Source organism: Syngnathus acus, chromosome 1 (genome assembly GCF_901709675.1).
Source record: "Syngnathus acus chromosome 1, fSynAcu1.2, whole genome shotgun sequence".
Taxonomy (NCBI): Eukaryota; Metazoa; Chordata; class Actinopteri; order Syngnathiformes; family Syngnathidae; genus Syngnathus; species Syngnathus acus.
The window spans coordinates 5,174,201-5,192,658 of NC_051087.1; the positions used below are offsets into that span (position 1 = coordinate 5,174,201).

Here is an 18,458-nt window from a genome sequence, read left to right on the forward strand (position 1 = left end):
ACACCGCCATTTTCAAGTGTACCTAATAACAGGTCACTGTATTAGGGAAATATGGTCAAAGGTCACAGGTGTCAAGCTCTAGTCCTCTGGGCCGCATTCCAACATGTTTTCCAAGATTCCCTCGTTAAGCGCACCTGCGTGAAAAGTTTTAGCTCATTTCATGTTCCGCAGGAGCTAAAACTTTTCACGCAGGTGCACTTAACGAGGGAATCACACGGACACTCCATTAGGTACACCGCCATTTTCAAGTGTACCTAATAACAGGTCACTGTATTAGGGAAATATGGTCAAAGGTCACAGGTGTCAAGCGCTAGTCCTCTGGGCCGCATTCCAACATGTTTTCCAAGATTCCCTCGTTAAGCGCACCTGCGTGAAAAGTTTTAGCTCATTTCATGTTCCGCAGGAGCTAAAACTTTTCACGCAGGTGCACTTAACGAGGGAATCACACGGACACTCCATTAGGTACACCGCCATTTTCAAGTGTACCTAATAACAGGTCACTGTATTAGGGAAATATGGTCAAAGGTCACAGGTGTCAAGCGCTAGTCCTCTGGGCCGCATTCCAACATGTTTTCCAAGATTCCCTCGTTAAGCGCACCTGCGTGAAAAGTTTTAGCTCCTGCGGTACGTGAAAATGACCAAAAACTTTTCACGCAGGTGTGTTTAACGAGGGTAACTTGGAAAACATATTGGAACGCGGCCCCGAGGACTAGAGCTTGACACCTGTGACCTTTGACCATATTTCCCTAATACAGTGGCCTGTTATTAGGTACACTTGAAAATTGCTATGCTTTTAACATGTACACGTTATTCTGATTATTCTTTATTATTTTAATTCCACTCATTTTTTTTGTTCTCACTATACTCTTACAGAGTATTTTAAAATCCTAATCTGAACCCATTTTTTGAACCTTAATCTTAATTTGAAACAATAACCTTATATTTAAACCCTATTTTTAACCCCTGACTTAAATTTGAAATCCCCTTATCCTAGCCCTAACCCTTATAAAAAGTTTATAAAAAGTCCCCCCAAAAAATATTCCAAAAAAACAGCCCAAAAAAAACAGAAAAAAAAGTGTCCTAATAAAAAAAAAAAAAAAACCTCCAAAAAAAGTCTTATACATGGTCATTTCTTCTTTTTAACAAGAAAAAAAGCATTACTATACGTGGTCATTTATTTTCTTTTTTTTTTACAAAAAAAACCCTTACTATACGTAGTCATTTTGTTTGGGTCAGGGGTCAAAGGTCGGGTTTTTTTTTAGTTTTGATATTGGTGTTATGGTGTCATTATTCACCACACATTGTTTGAGACCTGAAGTGAAACAAATGTACACAAAAAGCACACACAGCCGCTTGACTTCAAAAGTTTCTTTACTTTGTGCTTTCATATTCCAGCAGCAAACTGAACTCATACACTTGTGTATTAAAAGTATTAAATTCATGGTATAAATAACATTTTCAAAAAAATTCAAAGAATCATCACTGCTATGTCAACAACAATAAATAATTTAAAGTCTAAATTCATCTAATTTCATGCGAGGAGGTTAAGTTCATTTTGCACCAATTCAAGTTTCATAACATTAAAAAAACAAGACAAACAAATCAAGTCAATTGTTCCAAACGAACGCAAAACACTGGGAGGGGATCAAACTAATGTGCACTCCCAATTCAAAAAGCAAACAGATAAATATGTTTTAGTCAATAAGGTGCCTACATTGCACTGTGCAAAACAACCAAAGGAAAAGTAGCTGCCAAGACCACATAACAAGTGCATCACATCACGTATGAACATCAAGCTAAGAAAAGGAAAACCTACGTACATAGATGCCAATAAATTCAAGTCACCAGGTTTTGAACAGAAAGTGGAACTCGCAAGACCCAGACTACGAATGGATGTGAGCGAACAGCAGGCGGATCATGTCTGGTCGGTGGGACGCCCGGGCCACGTCCACAGCCGTCTGGCCGTGAGCGTTGGCGCGGCCCAGGTCAGAGAGCGGCGCCAGGAACTCCACGGCGTGGCGGTGGCCCTCACGGATGGCCAAGTGAATGGGCAGGGCGCCGCCATGGTCTGCCACGTTCACCGAGGCGCCGTGTTCCACCAGGACCTGCAGCGTGTCCACAAAGCCAGTGCGGGCGGCGTCGTGGACTGGGGCGGTCCCGCCCGCATCCTGCACGTTGGGGTCGGCTCCTCTTTCCAGGAGCAGGCGAGCTACCTTGGAGTTGCCCATCATCATCACCTGCACAACTACACTCAGTGAGACTTTGGGTTACACTTTTTTGTGGCTACATCTCCTGAATGAATCAATGTGAATGTGTGTGGTTGTTTCTCCACTTCACGACTATTGCCTAAACTCTGCTGGGATTTCCAAACACTCATTAGAAAACCCATAATCGTCAAACGCTCTGTAGCTCACCTGGAGCGCTGTCCTCCCGAACTCGTTGACTGTATCGGGATGCAGCCTGCATTCCTCCAGGATCCTCCGCACCTCATCGAGGTTCCCCCTGGCCGCGGCTCCCGTCAATCCTCGGGCGCCGTGCATGTGAACCATGTCAGTCTCCGCTTCGTCTTTACGTCTGCTCTCTAGGAGCGGAGACGGAAGGAAAGAGCGACGTCTCAGATACATACATTAAGAAAAAAACAAACCTCAAGGCGACTATAAGCGACATTCGAGTGGCTCCGTCTGTCCGGAACACGCAACCGAAAGCGACGGTGGGGGCACGTCAACGGAATCTTTGACGGCGATTAGCTAGCAGGCTAACGGCTAACATAAAGGAGACCGGCGAAAGGTGCGGATTAAAAGCCTACCTTGATGGATTTTTTGGGGGTTTGGCGATGTCGCGGAGCTTTCCTCACTAGATATCCTCAAGGACGGTTATTATTGAAATGAAATACCAACGCTAAATGTTTAGAAATATTAGGAAAATACATTTGCGCGCTGAGTGCCTCACAGCCGCGTCGCGAGTATACAATTTACAAACAGTGAAGAGAGCACGCGTCGACCAATAAGGGCTCGCCAAGAGGGTGGGGTCTTGTCCTATATGGTAAAGAGGCGGAGCCAATGCCCGTTACTACAATATCACCGTGGCAACAGTATGAGTCGACCAATCAGAACCCGCGCTGAAGAAACCTGGTGGTTCGTGTACGTTTGTTTGTGGAGGAACTTCATTCATTTCTGCCCTTTTTCACACAACAATCGTCTGGAAATTCCATCGGTCATAAAAAAAAATCACGATACAATACTGCAATCATCCGTAAGTGCTGCAAACTCAGGATAAAGGTGAAAATGAAGAATCAACATAACTTGAGAAAAATGGAGACATTCTCTCAACCTAATATTTCAAGGGAAATGGTACAAAGCTTTATTTGTTTCTAGAAGCTTTCAACATTCATAACAATAAAAATCCATCCTCTTATTATTCAAGATCAGAAACATCAAATAGTTAAGGTGAAATTGAAAAGGCTGCTCAGTCGAGTATTTCAATGGATTGTCAAATGCTCTTTTCCTCAGACTTTAGATATTTGTCCTCAGCTGGTAATCTAAACAAACAAATAAACAAACAAAACATGTTCATTAGATTTGGGTGATCTTGACATCTAACATACATGTTCAGGATTATAATAAATTATATATAAAAAAATGTACTTTTCGCAATACTCCGATTAAATACATACAAACACATGCTACTCTATTATTGTGCATGTGTACAGGCCAGTGGGCACATACGGTATACATTTCAAGGGTGGGTAGAAAAAATTAAAAAACCAGTCAGTTACCTCCACTTTGCGTAATGTACCGGACCCATGGCAATGCTTGGTAACCACTTTTTTCTATGATCTTCATATACCGCACCTGTTAAAAACAGATTCAAACACACTGTTTGACAGTCTATAATTGTCACAACATTTTCATCCAAAGATCAAATTCATTGCAACATGACACGCACCTCCACATACCAAAATAGTTGAAGGTTTTGAAACAGCATAAACACACAAGCACACATGCATACCTGTATTCCAGAAACTGTGAAGTAAGGGATTTCAAATTTGACAGTAATGGGAGGTTTGCCCTCAAGCTCATCCTTTTCCACACTGGGTAGACCAAAGTGAGCCCTCATTAGGAACTCTTTGCCTCCCTACATAGATGGACAAAGATTTTGTTAAGGTAAAAAAACGGAACTTTTCTCCACAAAATTGTTAACAAATCCCATACAGTGTAGTCAAAGATTCTTACTGGGAAAGATTTGATGGTCCACACCACCATGTTCTTCTCCGGTACATATTTGGCATGGCCCGTGCTGGTTTTAAACTTTGGGGAGTCGGCATCACTGGGGACGGGAACCCTCACCTCCACATTGTTTGCTACTGATTGTTTTTTAAATTGTCCCTTTGCCTAAAGTGTCACAAAATAATAACAAAGGAGAACTACATGAAAAATGAAAGCTCAGCAAATTGATAGAATTTCAAACACCATACCTTCACCATGATTTCCACTCTGCTGTGAGAGAACTTCTCGATGACTGATTCGATCCATATCAGTGGTTTCACCTGTGACAGATGGCAATTTTACACGTCAAAAATCAAGCACGATTGGAAACTAGGGAAATAGCGAAAGAGGCTAACATGGGTATTGATGCGGTAGGACATAAGCTCAGACTCCCCATCCGGAGGAATGAAGGAGATGGTGCGGTCGTTCTCGAAGCGTGACAGACGTACGCACTGGTGGAACTTCACATCTTCCATTACCACCGTCTTGCCCTTGTCCCCTAAACAGTCGGTATAACTATCAAGGAATTCAACATTGTGGATTTACGAAGGCGTTCGCGGCTCACGTACGTCCGGTGAGCGCGAAGAGCACTCTGTCGTTGAGACCGAGTCGTAGTTCGGGCATCCCTGAAAGCATGGTCTTTAGTTTGATGCTGCCCACGATGTCGCTGCTCATCACACCGCCATTTGCATTCACCTGAATAAGCACAAATGTGTTTATTAGCGCCTTCTTATTATTTACAAAACAGAAAAACTGTTTAACGACACAGTTTGCTGTCAGTTACAGCAAGTCCTGTTGTTGCTAAGATTAGAACCATGAACTTTTGAACTGGCCATGGACTACCATGCTTCGCTAAGAAAAATACAAGTATTCAAATCTTAATTTTATGTTGTCGAATTTGGCTTGTTGCAATAGAAACCTACCAACACATTAATGGATTCTATGACGTCAATAAAGACTTCATTCTTCTTGTACTTGATGCCCTCAGACCTCCAGGAAACAGCGTTGGTGACCGTGGTCGGCACTTTTGACTTGGCCACCTCGAGTTTTGCCCCTTCCTGTGTAATGTACCTATATAAGAAGACACAATGAAACATCATTTGGACCAAAAGAGTTGTGTGTTTGGCTGAGCCTCACTCCTGAAGGATCTTGCTGTCAGTAGTCTGAGGAAATCCAAAGTCCATCAGCTCATCCAGGAGCTCATAGACGACCACAAAGTTGTCCTGAATGCTCTCCTCCTCCAGTTCTTTAAAATACTCTGTGAACACCTGCAAAAGTCACAAAATAACTGTGCTTTAAATGACTTTTCTGGTTGATTTCCAATGGGACTGGAAAAATAGTAAACAAACAAAAATAATAAGGATACACACTCACCTCGACAAGTTTATAGAGGAAGGAGTACACGAGCGAGGCGTTAGAGTTCTTGTTTGTCATGGCCACCACTGCAGCAATATTAAGTCAAGGAGATTTTACACAGCACAACCATGCACTTTTTGTTTTGCAATTCTAAATACTTTAGCACAGGTGGATACAGTAGAGGTTACTGTGTTTGATCCACATGAAGTGAACGTTGCCGTGCGACATCACCGGACACATAAGACCTTCCTCGTCGTGTTGCATGAGCAGAGGCATGAAGTGTTCAATCTCCACCATGTCCACATCACCCTTGTAGTTACGACATATCAACACCTGAACGCAGAAGCATATCAGATGGCTTATTGTGCAAAAAAAAAAAGTTTCAATTAGACATAATGTAGTATAGTATTTTGCTTCCTGTGTGTAGCAGCCTACTAAAGTTGAGAACCTAAAACACAGCATCACCACTTACAAGAAACACAAGGCCTTGGACTGCCATTAAATTATGTTTGATCAAATTGTATTGCTAATATTTGTAGAAGGCCTCAGGGGCAACAGATTTATTTGCTGCAGGCGTTCTCCACGGACACCTGTCGCTCAACCCGGAAGTACAGAAGTAATGCTAAATGAGTATCATGGGTGCTTCATTAATTTTTAACAGCGCTATTAATGTTTAACAATTAAAGCAGCATTTATAGCTTAAAACGTACATTTTAAAAGCGGTATGTCCGGTCACTTTGGTCGTTTGAAAGTGTGAAATCACAACAGAAACAACGACATACAGTATATCGATCTTACCTTCCCCTTGAGGTCCAACACAAACACAGCCGATAGAGACATACTGGCCGAACACGCACCAAACAGGTTAAAGTTTCCAACCGGAGTCCACAACTCTCAATAAATAAATTATAACTCTAAAACCATCCGCATCGAAGAAATTCATCAACGCTGGTCGTGTGCTCCGCAATCCTCACCGCGACGCTTCCCCTGAACGCGTCGTGACGTCATCGTATCCAGGTGAAACATTGACCAGGCTCACCTGCATGCCCCCCCCGGACAAGATGCACCGCTCAAAGTGACCACTCGAGGGCGCTGCATGCACACAAATGACATGAATAACTTTCATTCAGAGGTCAAACAAACAAAATATTTGGACGATGTTGATGTTGAGTACCTTTGAGAAATGAAAAAATATATAACTATTGTGATACAAACTCAAAAATACATTTCACGCCTCCCCTGCATTTATAGCTGCCATGAGTAACTTCTTCTTTACCTTTATATAAGTACTACGTATCATGGCCTCCATCCATGTGGACAGCCTCTTATCAGTCGTGTGTGGACACTCCTTGGTCGTGAATCAACAATGGCACCCTGTTGTAAAAAAAAAAAAGTGTTTGCTCAGATGGATGTCTTTCTCACTGTTTCGCTCCATGTTTTCTAACATCGGTTTGGCTTTTGCTCATAGGAGATCATGTAGAAATCATACAGAAGAGCGTTCTTTGTAAGCAATAATGCAAACCATCATTAATCTTTGATGTTTTTCATAAGTCAAGTTAGTTTTTGTCATGAACTGCAGCACCTTTTGAGAACACTAAAATCTGTACATATACCTCACTCACCGCATTTCCAAGAAATAAACTTGTCTTTTTCTGAAATTAAACTGCAGTTAGGTCTTTTCTTTTATTTGTTTTATTTGTTTCACAATTCAACACTCAGGAATTGAAAAAAACAAACAAAAACAAAACCAGAACAAGAATGTTGTCCAGGGACAAATAGAATTAGCATGTAGCGGAAAAGAAGTCAGAGTTGACTTAGTCAAAGAATGCCTTGTTGAAAATACCTGGGGTGATACCAAGTGTGGTGAGTCATTGTGTAATCGATACTAGCGACCAGTGCTTCACAAATAATGTTTTTATTGCTAATAAAGTAACATTTCACCGAACTATAAGGGTGAACGATACGATTCAAGCGTAATATGTTACACATAAACGTAAGTTAAAAAACAAACAGATGTATTTATCCATCTATTCTTGCAATAAAGTTAAATACAACCGAACTGTAACGCACAAAGAGTCACATTGAGAATCATTACATTCAAAGCACCTCTTGCCAAATAACATTCACCATTTGCCACGCCTTTGATCATTTACAATAGCTTATTTTCTCCCTGCTGGGTGTGATTGAATTTGATTGGTTACCAAGTGACACATCGATTGTGACTTTCTCAATAGAACAATTTGTGCCATTGTTCAGGGGATAATCTTCATCTACGTACATCCCAACCCTTCACTGTTTCATCTTCGCGGACACTCCCCGGTTGCGTTGAAGATGCGGTGGCGTGAGATGAGACTCCTCCCACTCTCGCAGCAAGCCGGCCAATGAGGATGCGGCGACGGCATGAGGTGAGGATGTGGGACGGGTGGAGCAGGTGATGCATGAGATAAATTTGCCTGTCATCTCATGGGAATAGCATGGCAGCCTCATTAGGATGTGTCAAAACATATGCATGATGCAAAGACTCGACAATGCACTTCGATTATGCAAGGTGGCGGATAACATTCAAATCGATTCATTATAGAAAAATCAAACAATCTTTGCCAACCGAATCTAGTGGCGTAACATTCGGTTGTGGAATGTGAATGCCAGATCCGGATCGACAACATAGCACACATGCATGTGGCAATTCCAACTGGTAGAACGTGCAGCGTGGGTCTGCACAAGTGTTGCCTCATCATGACAGTTTGAGAACTAACCTCACTCACTTAATTACCCACGGCAGCCACGTTGCTGCGGCAACCATAAGCGAAAATGACGAACGATCCCTCACAGGGTAACCTTCTTTGGTTTCAAGACCACGCAAACACATATTTAAATATTTATGGAAAGAACTGGAAATAAACAGGTAGGTTTGTAGCAATATTTCTCATCAATACACATCTTGTTGGGTGTTCCTTAACTAAGTTGTTTCGGTTAATCGCTTGGGTATAGGTAGCCTACTACTCTATTCTTACAACCCTCTCTTTCTCTCTCACCTTAGATGACAAGACAGTTTTTAGAGAGATCACCTTCAATGATAAAAGAGTTTAGAGAATCTATTCATACCATCATACACAATCTAAGAGCAACAATCTTTAAAAAAAGCTATTTCACGTATGTAGTACGAGATAATATTTTTTTAGAGTGCAAAAGGTACGAATAATGGCCAAATCATACATTTAGATCTGGAAAAAAAAGCCTGAACATTTCCGTAACTTTTTTTTTTTTATTTCTAAAAAGGCAAACACAACGTGACAAAAATACGGGCACTAAACAAGCAATGTATAATATGGATACGTTAACAAATATTCTGCTTTACGTGTGCCTTGCTTTTCACAGTGGAAACAAAGTCATACAAAAATCAAGCGATCAAAAATAAAATGCGATTGTCACTCAAAAAAAAAAAAAAAGATTAACAGCTGCACAGAGCCAAGACGTGGAGGTCATTTGTTGAATGTGTAGTTTTGCCTGAAAATAAAACTTAACACAGTGAAGACTAATTGAGAATTTGCATTAAAATATTCCTTATTCATTAATCTTCTGAACCAGTCTTGCTGATCGCCAGCGAATTGCGATTAAAATATAATTAAAACTTGTATAAAAAAAAAAAAGATTGTGCACTTCCAAATGTTCACAATGGAAATGCCAAATATTAATACAGCACACAATGGTGATAATTATATCACACTTAAATATGTCCAGAATATGATTCAGTTTGGGGATATTACAGCAATACCACACAATCAACAACATAACATTATCCACCACAATAATAAATAAAAAATATTTCCCGATTCAGCGCACACAGAAAAGGAAACAGTTTGAGTGTCTTCCAAAAATATTTGCACACTATGTACATTTTTTTTTATCACTACTCAAGAGTCACATTTGACATCTTCAATTGAAACAACTTCTTCATTTTTGGTTGAACAGGAAATTCAGCAGCGTACACATTTAAAAAGCAAACCGCCTGCGCTATTTCCTCTTCATTCAGACGCAATGTAAAAAACGCATCACAAGGCAAAATACGTGCAACACACTTTTACCAAGTAAACAAAAACTTTAACATTCTTTACGGTTGTCATGGCTGGGAAAAAAAAAAAAAACTACTGGTCTGAGCTATAACAATTAATGGACATTAACTACCAGCATGCGTCTGAAAGGCACGCTTGTGTTCTAAGACATCACTGGCTTTTGAATCCTGGAATCATTGGGCGCTTTACAATAGCAAAAGGCAGCAGCCAAGAATAAATATATTACCAAAGCTGTTGGTTACATTCAAACCGGCACAAAAGAAAAAAAAAAATGTGCAAGTGTCGTCTTCTGAACTTCATTCTGACAAAATGTTGGAGGTTTGACTTGCATGACGACCCCCCCCCCCCCTTCATTTGCCTAATCCAGCCATGTCTGGTGCTTCTTTGGATTGCGCCAAGGTCAAAAAGTCACAGCAATGATAAAGTAACGCCAGGAAAACAAAAATGGCTTCATTTCTTTTTGTGCGGGAAAACCAACAAAAAACAAACTGAATGTCTTTGACATGTTATCATGCAATGTCTATGTCCTCCGTACACAGCATTTGCCTCTGCGAAAACAAAAATTAGATTCGAGTTCAGTGTCATTGTATTCGTACAAGGTACAAGGCAATGAAAAAGAGGAGTACCAAAATCTGTCGTGACTTCTTTTGGTACTACTGAGTACCAGAAAAAAACGGTACCGTGGGCACCTAAATCTATCCTTATAAATTACGACAGTACTCGTGCGGAAGAGTTGGCAATTTTCCATGATGCACTTGAACACAGCAGAGTGTAACGAACTCACACAGGCTAAAAAAAAAAACATTTCTGGGTTTTAAGCAAGCGAGGTCTTTGGATTACAGTTTCGCACGCCATTTTGCCTCAACGCATTTAACAATCAAGTATCAATAGTTTGTGAGGATTACCTGCAGATGGACGTAGCCTTCAGAGTTCCTGCAGATTTGCATCTCGTCTTCTGTGGTTTTCTGGTAAACGGGGTTGATAAAGTGCATGGTGTTGGTGTTCCTCAGTCTCCAGTGTCTCCAGAGCAGCATGGCTCCAAATAACAGCATGATCATGACCACTGCCGTGAAAAATAGAAGGCACCAAGGTGAGGTTTAAATGTGAGACAATGCAGAGAAAGAGGAAGCTTGACTTGGAGGATGTTTACCAATTGGAATTACGATGAAGAGAGCAGCAGTGTGGGACGGCTGCGCCTCGGTGGTCCCGTCGGCAAGTCTGTTGGCTAAAAAAAAAGAACAGAGAATAATATTTGCTATATGGCTCATTCTTTCATGAAAAATATACAACAGCTAAAATATTTCATTAAAAAAAGTGGGTTTACACAAGTGGTGTCAAACTCTGGCCCGCGGGCCAAATGTGGCCCAAGGTGTAATTATATTTGGCCCGCTAAGACAAATTGTGTCAATACTACAATTGAAAATTGTCTTGACTTTTTAAAAAAATAGAGAAGTTTCTAGCAATTTTTATTACCATTCATCTTTTTAAAAATGTGAACAGTTTATGCTAATCTGATTTCAAAACTAGCAAGTCATCAGTTTGTTGCGTAACCTATACTGTATGTAATACGAGACGAGGCCGAGTTCGACACCCCCATTTAGGAAATACTTTTAGAGCGCCACTAGATGTGACTTACTTTGAGCTGGAGCTGAAGGTTTCAGTCCAGGGAAGACGTCCGGCTTCTGGGAGCTGGTTCTTGAGGTAGTCGAGGTTGTTTCGGCATCAGTGGAGGTATTTGTTGGAAGCGGCCGGTCTTCTGGCGCGACTGAGCCTGATGGCCCAAACACGAATCAGTCTCTGAGGGTTTCACGAGCCACTGTGAGGAAACGCCTACCTTCCACACATTTCCTCATGTCAGCCGCCATGCTCATGTGATCAGGGCAGGCGCAGGTATATTTCGGCGAACGTTGATTGATGACAGGAGCAGGAAGGCACAGGAACTCACAGCCTCCATTCATACGGTTCTTCTCTGCGCACCAGTTGGAACCTGCGAGCAGAAGAAAAGGTTCAAGAATGGAAGCCTTGTGTTCATCTGAGCTGTGGTGATTTCTGTGTACCGCTCGGTTGCTTGAGGTCGTGGAAGAGCACGATGTCCTCCGGCTGGTACAGGTTGGAGGCCAGCATCGTGATGTCGTGTCCCGTCTCACGGTTGGCGCTGTAAACAGCTTTGTTGCCCGTGTCGGTCCAAAACACTTTATCCTGTTTAAAAGAAAATATATTTTAACCAGTACTTTTTTTTTTTCTCCACACAAGAAGTGCACACAACATTTCACTCGCTCAGCACGAAATGAGCTTGGCAACGTCAACAAGTGGAGCCCAAATTACTTTGAGATAATTGGTTAATTGTGCACACACCCACATTTGAGGACAGAGTTGTGAATGAAACACTACGCAGAAAATTAAATTGAGCCAATTTCTCTGCAACACGTACAGCTCTGGAGGAAAAAAAGAAAATGTATAGACTAACCTCAAACACAGCCAGCGAAAGGGGATGCAAAAGCTTTTCTTTGCTGAGGATGAGTGTGTGTCTGGTCCCGCCGTTCACGTCCACGCTGGACAGCGCGTGTATCTTGGAGTCCACCCAATAGAGACGCTGGTTGACGAGGTCTGTCGAGAAACATTATTGCCTATCTTGCTCATCTTGATTGGCTTCAAAATGACAAGTGATGGATGCGAGCTTACCGAGGGTGATTCCATTAGGCCACACAATGTCGTCGGTTACCAAGGCAACACGGTCAGCTCCGTTCAAACCGCTCTTTTCTATCCTTGGCGTCTCGCCCCAGTCAGTCCAGTACATGAAACTGACAAAGACGGTTTGAATTACGCTCAGCACCGATCATCAACGAAGCGTTTCAACTTACTTGTTCACGGGATCCACCGTTATGGCTCTTGGCTTCTGAAGATTATCAGCGATCAGCGTTTTCCTCTTGTGGCCATTTGTGGTGGCCACAGAGATGCTCTGTAAAGAACTGTCGGTCCAGTAGATGTTGCCGTGGATCCAGTCGACGGCGAGGCCTTCCGGGGCCTCGATCCCAGTGCCGATCACCACCGTGTGATGGGAGGAGTTGGCGGCCGTGTCTATCTCGCAGCTGATTCAAATCGACAGCATAAATATTTGGCTTAGGTTGAGAGGATTCATGACAGATGACAGTTTGATAGGTTTTTAACCTGTAGATTTTCTTGTGGGAAAGGTCCGACCAGAAGATGATCTTGTTTGAGATGTCCATGTCCAAAGCCACCGCGTTCTTCAGCCCGCTCATCACAGGCATGTACTCACTACGATCCACCGTCAGCATCCTCACATCATGCCGATCGGTGAAATAAAGTGCGGCCGTGGTGCCTGGAAGAGACGGCGAGATCAAAGATGTGGTCTCCATTCCGGAGCGTGATTCATGTTCCCGAGCATTACCTGAAACGGCTTTGCACGTCTTGCTAACTGGGTCCATCTCGTAGCCGTCTTTACAATCGCATTTGTACCTGCCGGGTTCATTGATGCAAATCTGGCTGCAAGTGTCTGGCTCGGCACATTCGTTGATGTCTGCGAGGTCAAAAAGCTGGGGTTAGCATTTATTGAAATTTGTCAACATATCTCAACCCTTCTGCCATGTTCACCTTCGCAGCTTCTGTTGTCCGCCTTCAGTATGAATCCAACAGGGCAGGAGCAGCTGTAGCCAAGTTTGTGATCAATACAACCATGGGCGCAAGCGCCATTTCCTACCAAGCATTCGTTGTGGTCTGCCGGAACACACATAACAATCAACAAAGATTGATTATCTTTGCAAAGACAAATTTTTATACTCAATGACTGAAGTGTCCAGTAACAACAGCCAGTTAATTTTTCCAGAACACTGGAGAGAGCAGAAAGGGCAACACCTACCACATTGGTCGACGGGTTCATCGGAACCGTCTCGACAGTCTCTCTGCGTGTCGCACACTTTGGCCATGTTGATGCATTCCCCGCTGTGACATTGGAACTCAGTGGCACCGTCACACACATTTTCTAGGACGATCATGAGCAGTCATTTAATATGCATTAGAAATTTTGATTGTACATGATGACAAAAGACAAAAAAATCCAGATTTCAAAACACAAAATTTCCAATTTCCAGATGAGAAATTCAATTCAAATTTATAATTACCACAAATTTTCATGAATTTTTCAAAAACGAGAATAAATAGATTATGTAAAACAATCAGGTTCCAAAAATAAAGAGTCACCTGCGTGGCAGTCGATCTCATCGCTGGAGTCCGAGCAATCGTTTACTTTGTCGCACTGGCGGCTGCCGTGGATACAAGTGCCGTCACTACACGGGAACTCATCCGGGCGACAAGTGGGGCGAGCTGGAAAGAAAAAAAACATGGATAAGAAAGAGGGAGATATAGTATTAAAGTGGAATTTGGTTAAAAACAACAAAGGATGGGAAAATTCTAATCTGTGGGTAATCTTAGGTTCACCATACAATGCTAAAAACAAAATTGTTAAAAATCAACATAAGATCATTTTAGCACAGAGTTGGGATGTTTTGAAAAATTTAGCTGACGCAGATTGACCTTCAGGTATTTAAAAATAATCAGCATCAATTTTAGCCAGGAAAAAAACCTGATATTGGTTTAATGGTTGCGTTATATTTTTGTGTGGAGGGCAAAAAAAAAATAGTCAGGCCTTTCTATAATTAACTGTAACTATAATTATTAACTCACTGCAGTTGACTTCATCCGACTGATCGTAGCATTCCGCGCTTCCATCGCAGCGCCATTTCTCGGGAATGCACTCTCCATCAGCACACTGGAACTCACGGTCCTTACAAGCCACAACCTCCTTCTGGGGCCGCTTGCCCGCACAGTTCTCCGGCCACTCGTCCGAGCCGTCTCTGCAGTCTTTCGTGCCGTCGCAGCGCCAGATATCGAGCACGCACGCCGTGTTGTTACACTGGAAGTAGAACGGGCTGCAAATGGGTGGCGGGCAGGAAGCCTCGTCGGAGCCGTCCGGGCAGTCGTCGACGTGGTCGCACACGAAGCCGGTGGAGATGCATTGGCCGGAAGTACAGCGAAACTGTTTGTCTGTGCATTGTTTTGCAGCTGTGGTTGAGGAGGCAGGAAAAGGCAGGTCAACACTAATCTGGCCATTTTTACTGTATTTGATATATAATATTCATGTTGTGTACAAATAAAACAGCACAGATGACAGAAAAGAACATATTAAAGTACACTGTATGTATAATTTGTTTTCCAAATTACAAACTTACTGCAATTCTGTTCATCAATGCCATTTTCACAGTCCACTTGTCCATCGCAGTGCCAGGTCTGCGGCACACACCGATGCTCGGGGGCACCGCAGCTGAACTCCGACAACAGACATTTTCTGGCCTCTGAGGACACAAACGGAAAGCATTGAAATGCAATCTACTGAAAACATTTTTTTAATACATAAGCGTTGGAAAATGGATGAGAGGATTCACAACAAATTCCTTCACTGAAAACTCCATCATACAAAATCCAGGTTGATAGAAATGTATACGTGTCGATAAAAAGTTGCATGCAGGAGTGAGAAAAAACATACCACATGTTTCAGGCAGTTCGTCAGTTCCATCGCCACAGTCGTCCGAGCCGTCACAAACCCACCTGCGGGTGATGCAACGGCCGTTGGCGCACTTGATTTGATCGGAGCTGCATTCGAATGCTGGATGAGGATGAAAAATAAATGCAAGTTAAATCATGAGAATACGTTAATCAATATTCAGAGCATGTTTTAGAAAGGTTAGGTTATGTCAATATACACACACAAAAAATACTGATAACCTTGTCGTGTTGTTTAACTTTGCAAACAGGATAAAAGTTCCATTTAAAAGGCCACTGATAACAAAAACACCTTTTATGTTTGCATTTCGCAGTAAGCATTCCACAAAAACTGACTTGTCCTCGTGTTGAATCAAAATAAAACATTTGCTATCACTTTGTAAAACACTGATAAATATTTCTGTACATTTTCTGACATGTTATGGACCAAACCAATTACTAAATTACTAAAAAATTACTATATTATTTTAAATAATTATTCAAAAATAACTATGAAATACAATAAATGTCTTTTTTTTTAGATATTGGGATGAAAATAAAAATGCGTGTTAATCTGATTCATTGACAAACTAAAGCAACAGATCAATTCTACTGGTCAAAAAAAATTATTTTGTTGGAATTCCTCCAATAAGGGTATTCCTGGGCTTATGTGAAACACAGACTGGCCCTTTAAGACAATAGCGCGGAAGGAATATCACGCCACTGGCTGCTGATTGGTCCCACCACAATGTCACCAAGGTAACCAGACAGTAAGTACTGCCTGACTAATTCTGATACTTAGTAAAATCTTCAGATTATCAGTTAGAGCAGACAGGCCCACCTGCGTAGAGAAACAATTTGATACAGAACCCCCCCCCAAATCTCAATCTCCCTCACGATAATCTTTTACAATTTACAAGAATAGTTTCCAAAGTGAATGCAGCTGTTTTGTTGACGCACACCGAAAACAAACTGACCACAACATTTGCAACATCTCCGAAACGCATCCCACCATCTGCTGAAAAGTCACGCACGACTACAACTCAACTCAGACTGAGGCCTTTTTTCAGAGAATGGAAACTAAAGCATACAAGGCCTTGTTTCGGAGAACGGAAACTAGGCGAATGTTTTCATTTCCCAGAACTAATCTTCCCCTGGCAGCCTGGTGAAATGGGTCAGGAGCCAGAAAAATGACTCACAATTCCCACGGAGGACCTAGTTTGTGTCTTACGCACATCAAGTGCATGTATATTAATTTTACAATAACAATATTAATATTTACTTGTATAGTGGCAGCTAGATTCACTTTATGAGAATATCAAATGCCATCACATAGTTACTAGTACTTTTTGACTGAGCGTTAGCACATGCTCTGTTTATGGAGGCTATTTTTACCCCACTGACAAGCATCGCTGCCATTTAAGGTCAATTGAAAAGCAATTCAAACACTTTAAAACAGCATACTAGTCATCTGACAGCGGAAACTCGGATCACATGTGCATCATAATAGAATAATCCTTCTTCATGGCCATGTGTGTGTCTGGAATAAATTACAACTTGCAAAATAAAAAAATCTATTCAAGGGGGGTTTCCATCCAGAAATGCGTCACACATTCTTTGGGTGCACTTCCCGAAATCAGGAGTGTTAACAACCAGCATGGTGAAAGCGCGGAGCATATTTGCAACACGAACTTGTAGATGATGAAACTACTACAGGATGTGGCGCAGATGCATGACTCGGATAATTACCACAACAGTTGAAAAGGCTGCCTTGCGCATCACTGGAAGAGAATAATATGTCATCTATTCTAAACAGAAAAGAAACTTGATAGTCATGATGAAAACATTGACTAAAAGTATTTTGTATATCTGCGTCGAGGTTTGAAGCTTGAAGTCAACTCATCCTTAATTATGTTTTGGGCATTTCGTCTGGACGTGGAGCAAAATGTCGTGCAGAAAAGGTGACACTTGGCCCAAAGAGAAATCCAAAGGCATTTTCAACTGTCAAATTCATGATGCAGCAAACAACTCAGCCACGCCCACCGGAAGTACGACAACCGGCCGGCAAGATGATTTTATTTCTTTTTCAATTTTCTTTTTGAACCCAGCTTTCAAATTGAAGTTAGTCAAAAATGTCTTGTAACCAGAGATTTTTAAAAAAATTATATTTTTTATTTATGCATCAACATGTACGCAGTAAAGTGATAACGTGCGCGTCCTCACCTGTAAGTGCAGAGCAATGAAGAAGCATCAGTAGGCAAAAGCTCAGTCGCCTCATATCCAACAGTTTTTTTTCTCACTTGAACAAGAAAATGATGTCCGGAAGATGGGGCGAGGTTCCAGTGCTGCGTGAGGGCTCCCGTGTTTCGCCTGGACTCCGCGTGTTGGAAGAAGCAAATGCAAGCGAATGAACGTTACTTGTCATCTTGGAACCAGGACGACCGAGAGGGCGGATCTTCAGCAGTGGCGTGATGTTTGAAATCAGACACCGTGGAGGCGGAGGCAATGAGTTGGCATTAGCAACCTTGTTACGGGCACTTCCCGTCACTCATTATGATAAATTAAAAAGTCCTTTGTTGTCATTGTTCAAGTTGGAGCGAAAATGGGTAGAAATTAAAAGTGAGTCCATCCATTAACTCACGCACACAAACGCACGAATACTCTGAAGATGAGAAGTTTGAGGGGTTATATATTATGATGACTCCAACATGCAATTACAAAATTTGTGGCCATGACTACATCCTCTACATGTAGCAAGACACCTTGGCAAAAGAACTGATAGACATTTGCAATTTATTGAACAACACCTTTGATTGGTGGGATGTTGAAAATCATTTCCTTCTGCAGCTATTCCTCGAATTTGTTACAATAAAAAAGAAAAAAAACCATTACCCTGATAGTGACTCACAGACATGTCTTTTGCAACGAGTTGATTTGCAGCCAACAATTAAAATTTGATGAGCGTGAGTGACGCTGCAGTGACGAACCGTTTTAGTGGGCGTGGTTTACCTGACGGAATTGCCCAATAAGGGACTTATATGAGAAGGGCAGGGACACACGACTCACTCCTGGGAAGTATTCCTAGAATGGGGAAAAACCTGCTGGATTACATTTTTGGACACGACCTCAACCAACCACCCACCTCGCCTAAGCCCTGCCAACGTGTGTGTGCGCCAATGCGCGATGAGTCCAAGGGCCCATGACGGAC

The 18,458-nt window shown here is 42.0% G+C and overlaps 3 protein-coding genes across 3 annotated transcripts; all 3 read right to left on the reverse strand.

Annotated features, from left to right (window-relative positions):
- Positions 1-1,353: 1,353 nt before the first annotated feature.
- cdkn2d (cyclin-dependent kinase inhibitor 2D (p19, inhibits CDK4)) lies at positions 1,354-3,000 on the reverse strand. Its single transcript, XM_037274146.1, has 3 exons — positions 2,807-3,000; positions 2,415-2,581; positions 1,354-2,237 (listed from the first exon to the last, which is right to left on the reverse strand). The coding sequence occupies exons 2-3, from the start codon at positions 2,547-2,549 to the stop codon at positions 1,884-1,886; spliced, it is 489 nt and encodes a 162-aa protein (XP_037130041.1). The 5' UTR covers positions 2,550-2,581; positions 2,807-3,000; the 3' UTR covers positions 1,354-1,883.
- Positions 3,001-3,325: 325 nt separating this feature from the next.
- On the reverse strand, positions 3,326-6,639 carry ap1m2 (adaptor related protein complex 1 subunit mu 2). Its single transcript, XM_037268070.1, has 12 exons — positions 6,420-6,639; positions 5,798-5,954; positions 5,640-5,707; positions 5,403-5,533; positions 5,189-5,336; positions 4,835-4,961; positions 4,622-4,764; positions 4,475-4,546; positions 4,233-4,391; positions 4,009-4,134; positions 3,776-3,851; positions 3,326-3,538 (listed from the first exon to the last, which is right to left on the reverse strand). The coding sequence occupies exons 1-12, from the start codon at positions 6,459-6,461 to the stop codon at positions 3,513-3,515; spliced, it is 1,275 nt and encodes a 424-aa protein (XP_037123965.1). The 5' UTR covers positions 6,462-6,639; the 3' UTR covers positions 3,326-3,512.
- Positions 6,640-8,872: 2,233 nt separating this feature from the next.
- ldlrb (low density lipoprotein receptor b) lies at positions 8,873-17,682 on the reverse strand. Its single transcript, XM_037250217.1, has 18 exons — positions 17,474-17,682; positions 15,255-15,374; positions 14,941-15,063; positions 14,396-14,773; positions 13,913-14,035; positions 13,572-13,694; positions 13,307-13,429; positions 13,104-13,232; positions 12,863-13,034; positions 12,556-12,783; positions 12,377-12,495; positions 12,162-12,301; positions 11,752-11,893; positions 11,529-11,681; positions 11,331-11,465; positions 10,845-10,919; positions 10,600-10,757; positions 8,873-10,242 (listed from the first exon to the last, which is right to left on the reverse strand). The coding sequence occupies exons 1-18, from the start codon at positions 17,526-17,528 to the stop codon at positions 10,204-10,206; spliced, it is 2,535 nt and encodes an 844-aa protein (XP_037106112.1). The 5' UTR covers positions 17,529-17,682; the 3' UTR covers positions 8,873-10,203.
- Between the last annotated feature and the right edge of the window lie 776 nt (positions 17,683-18,458).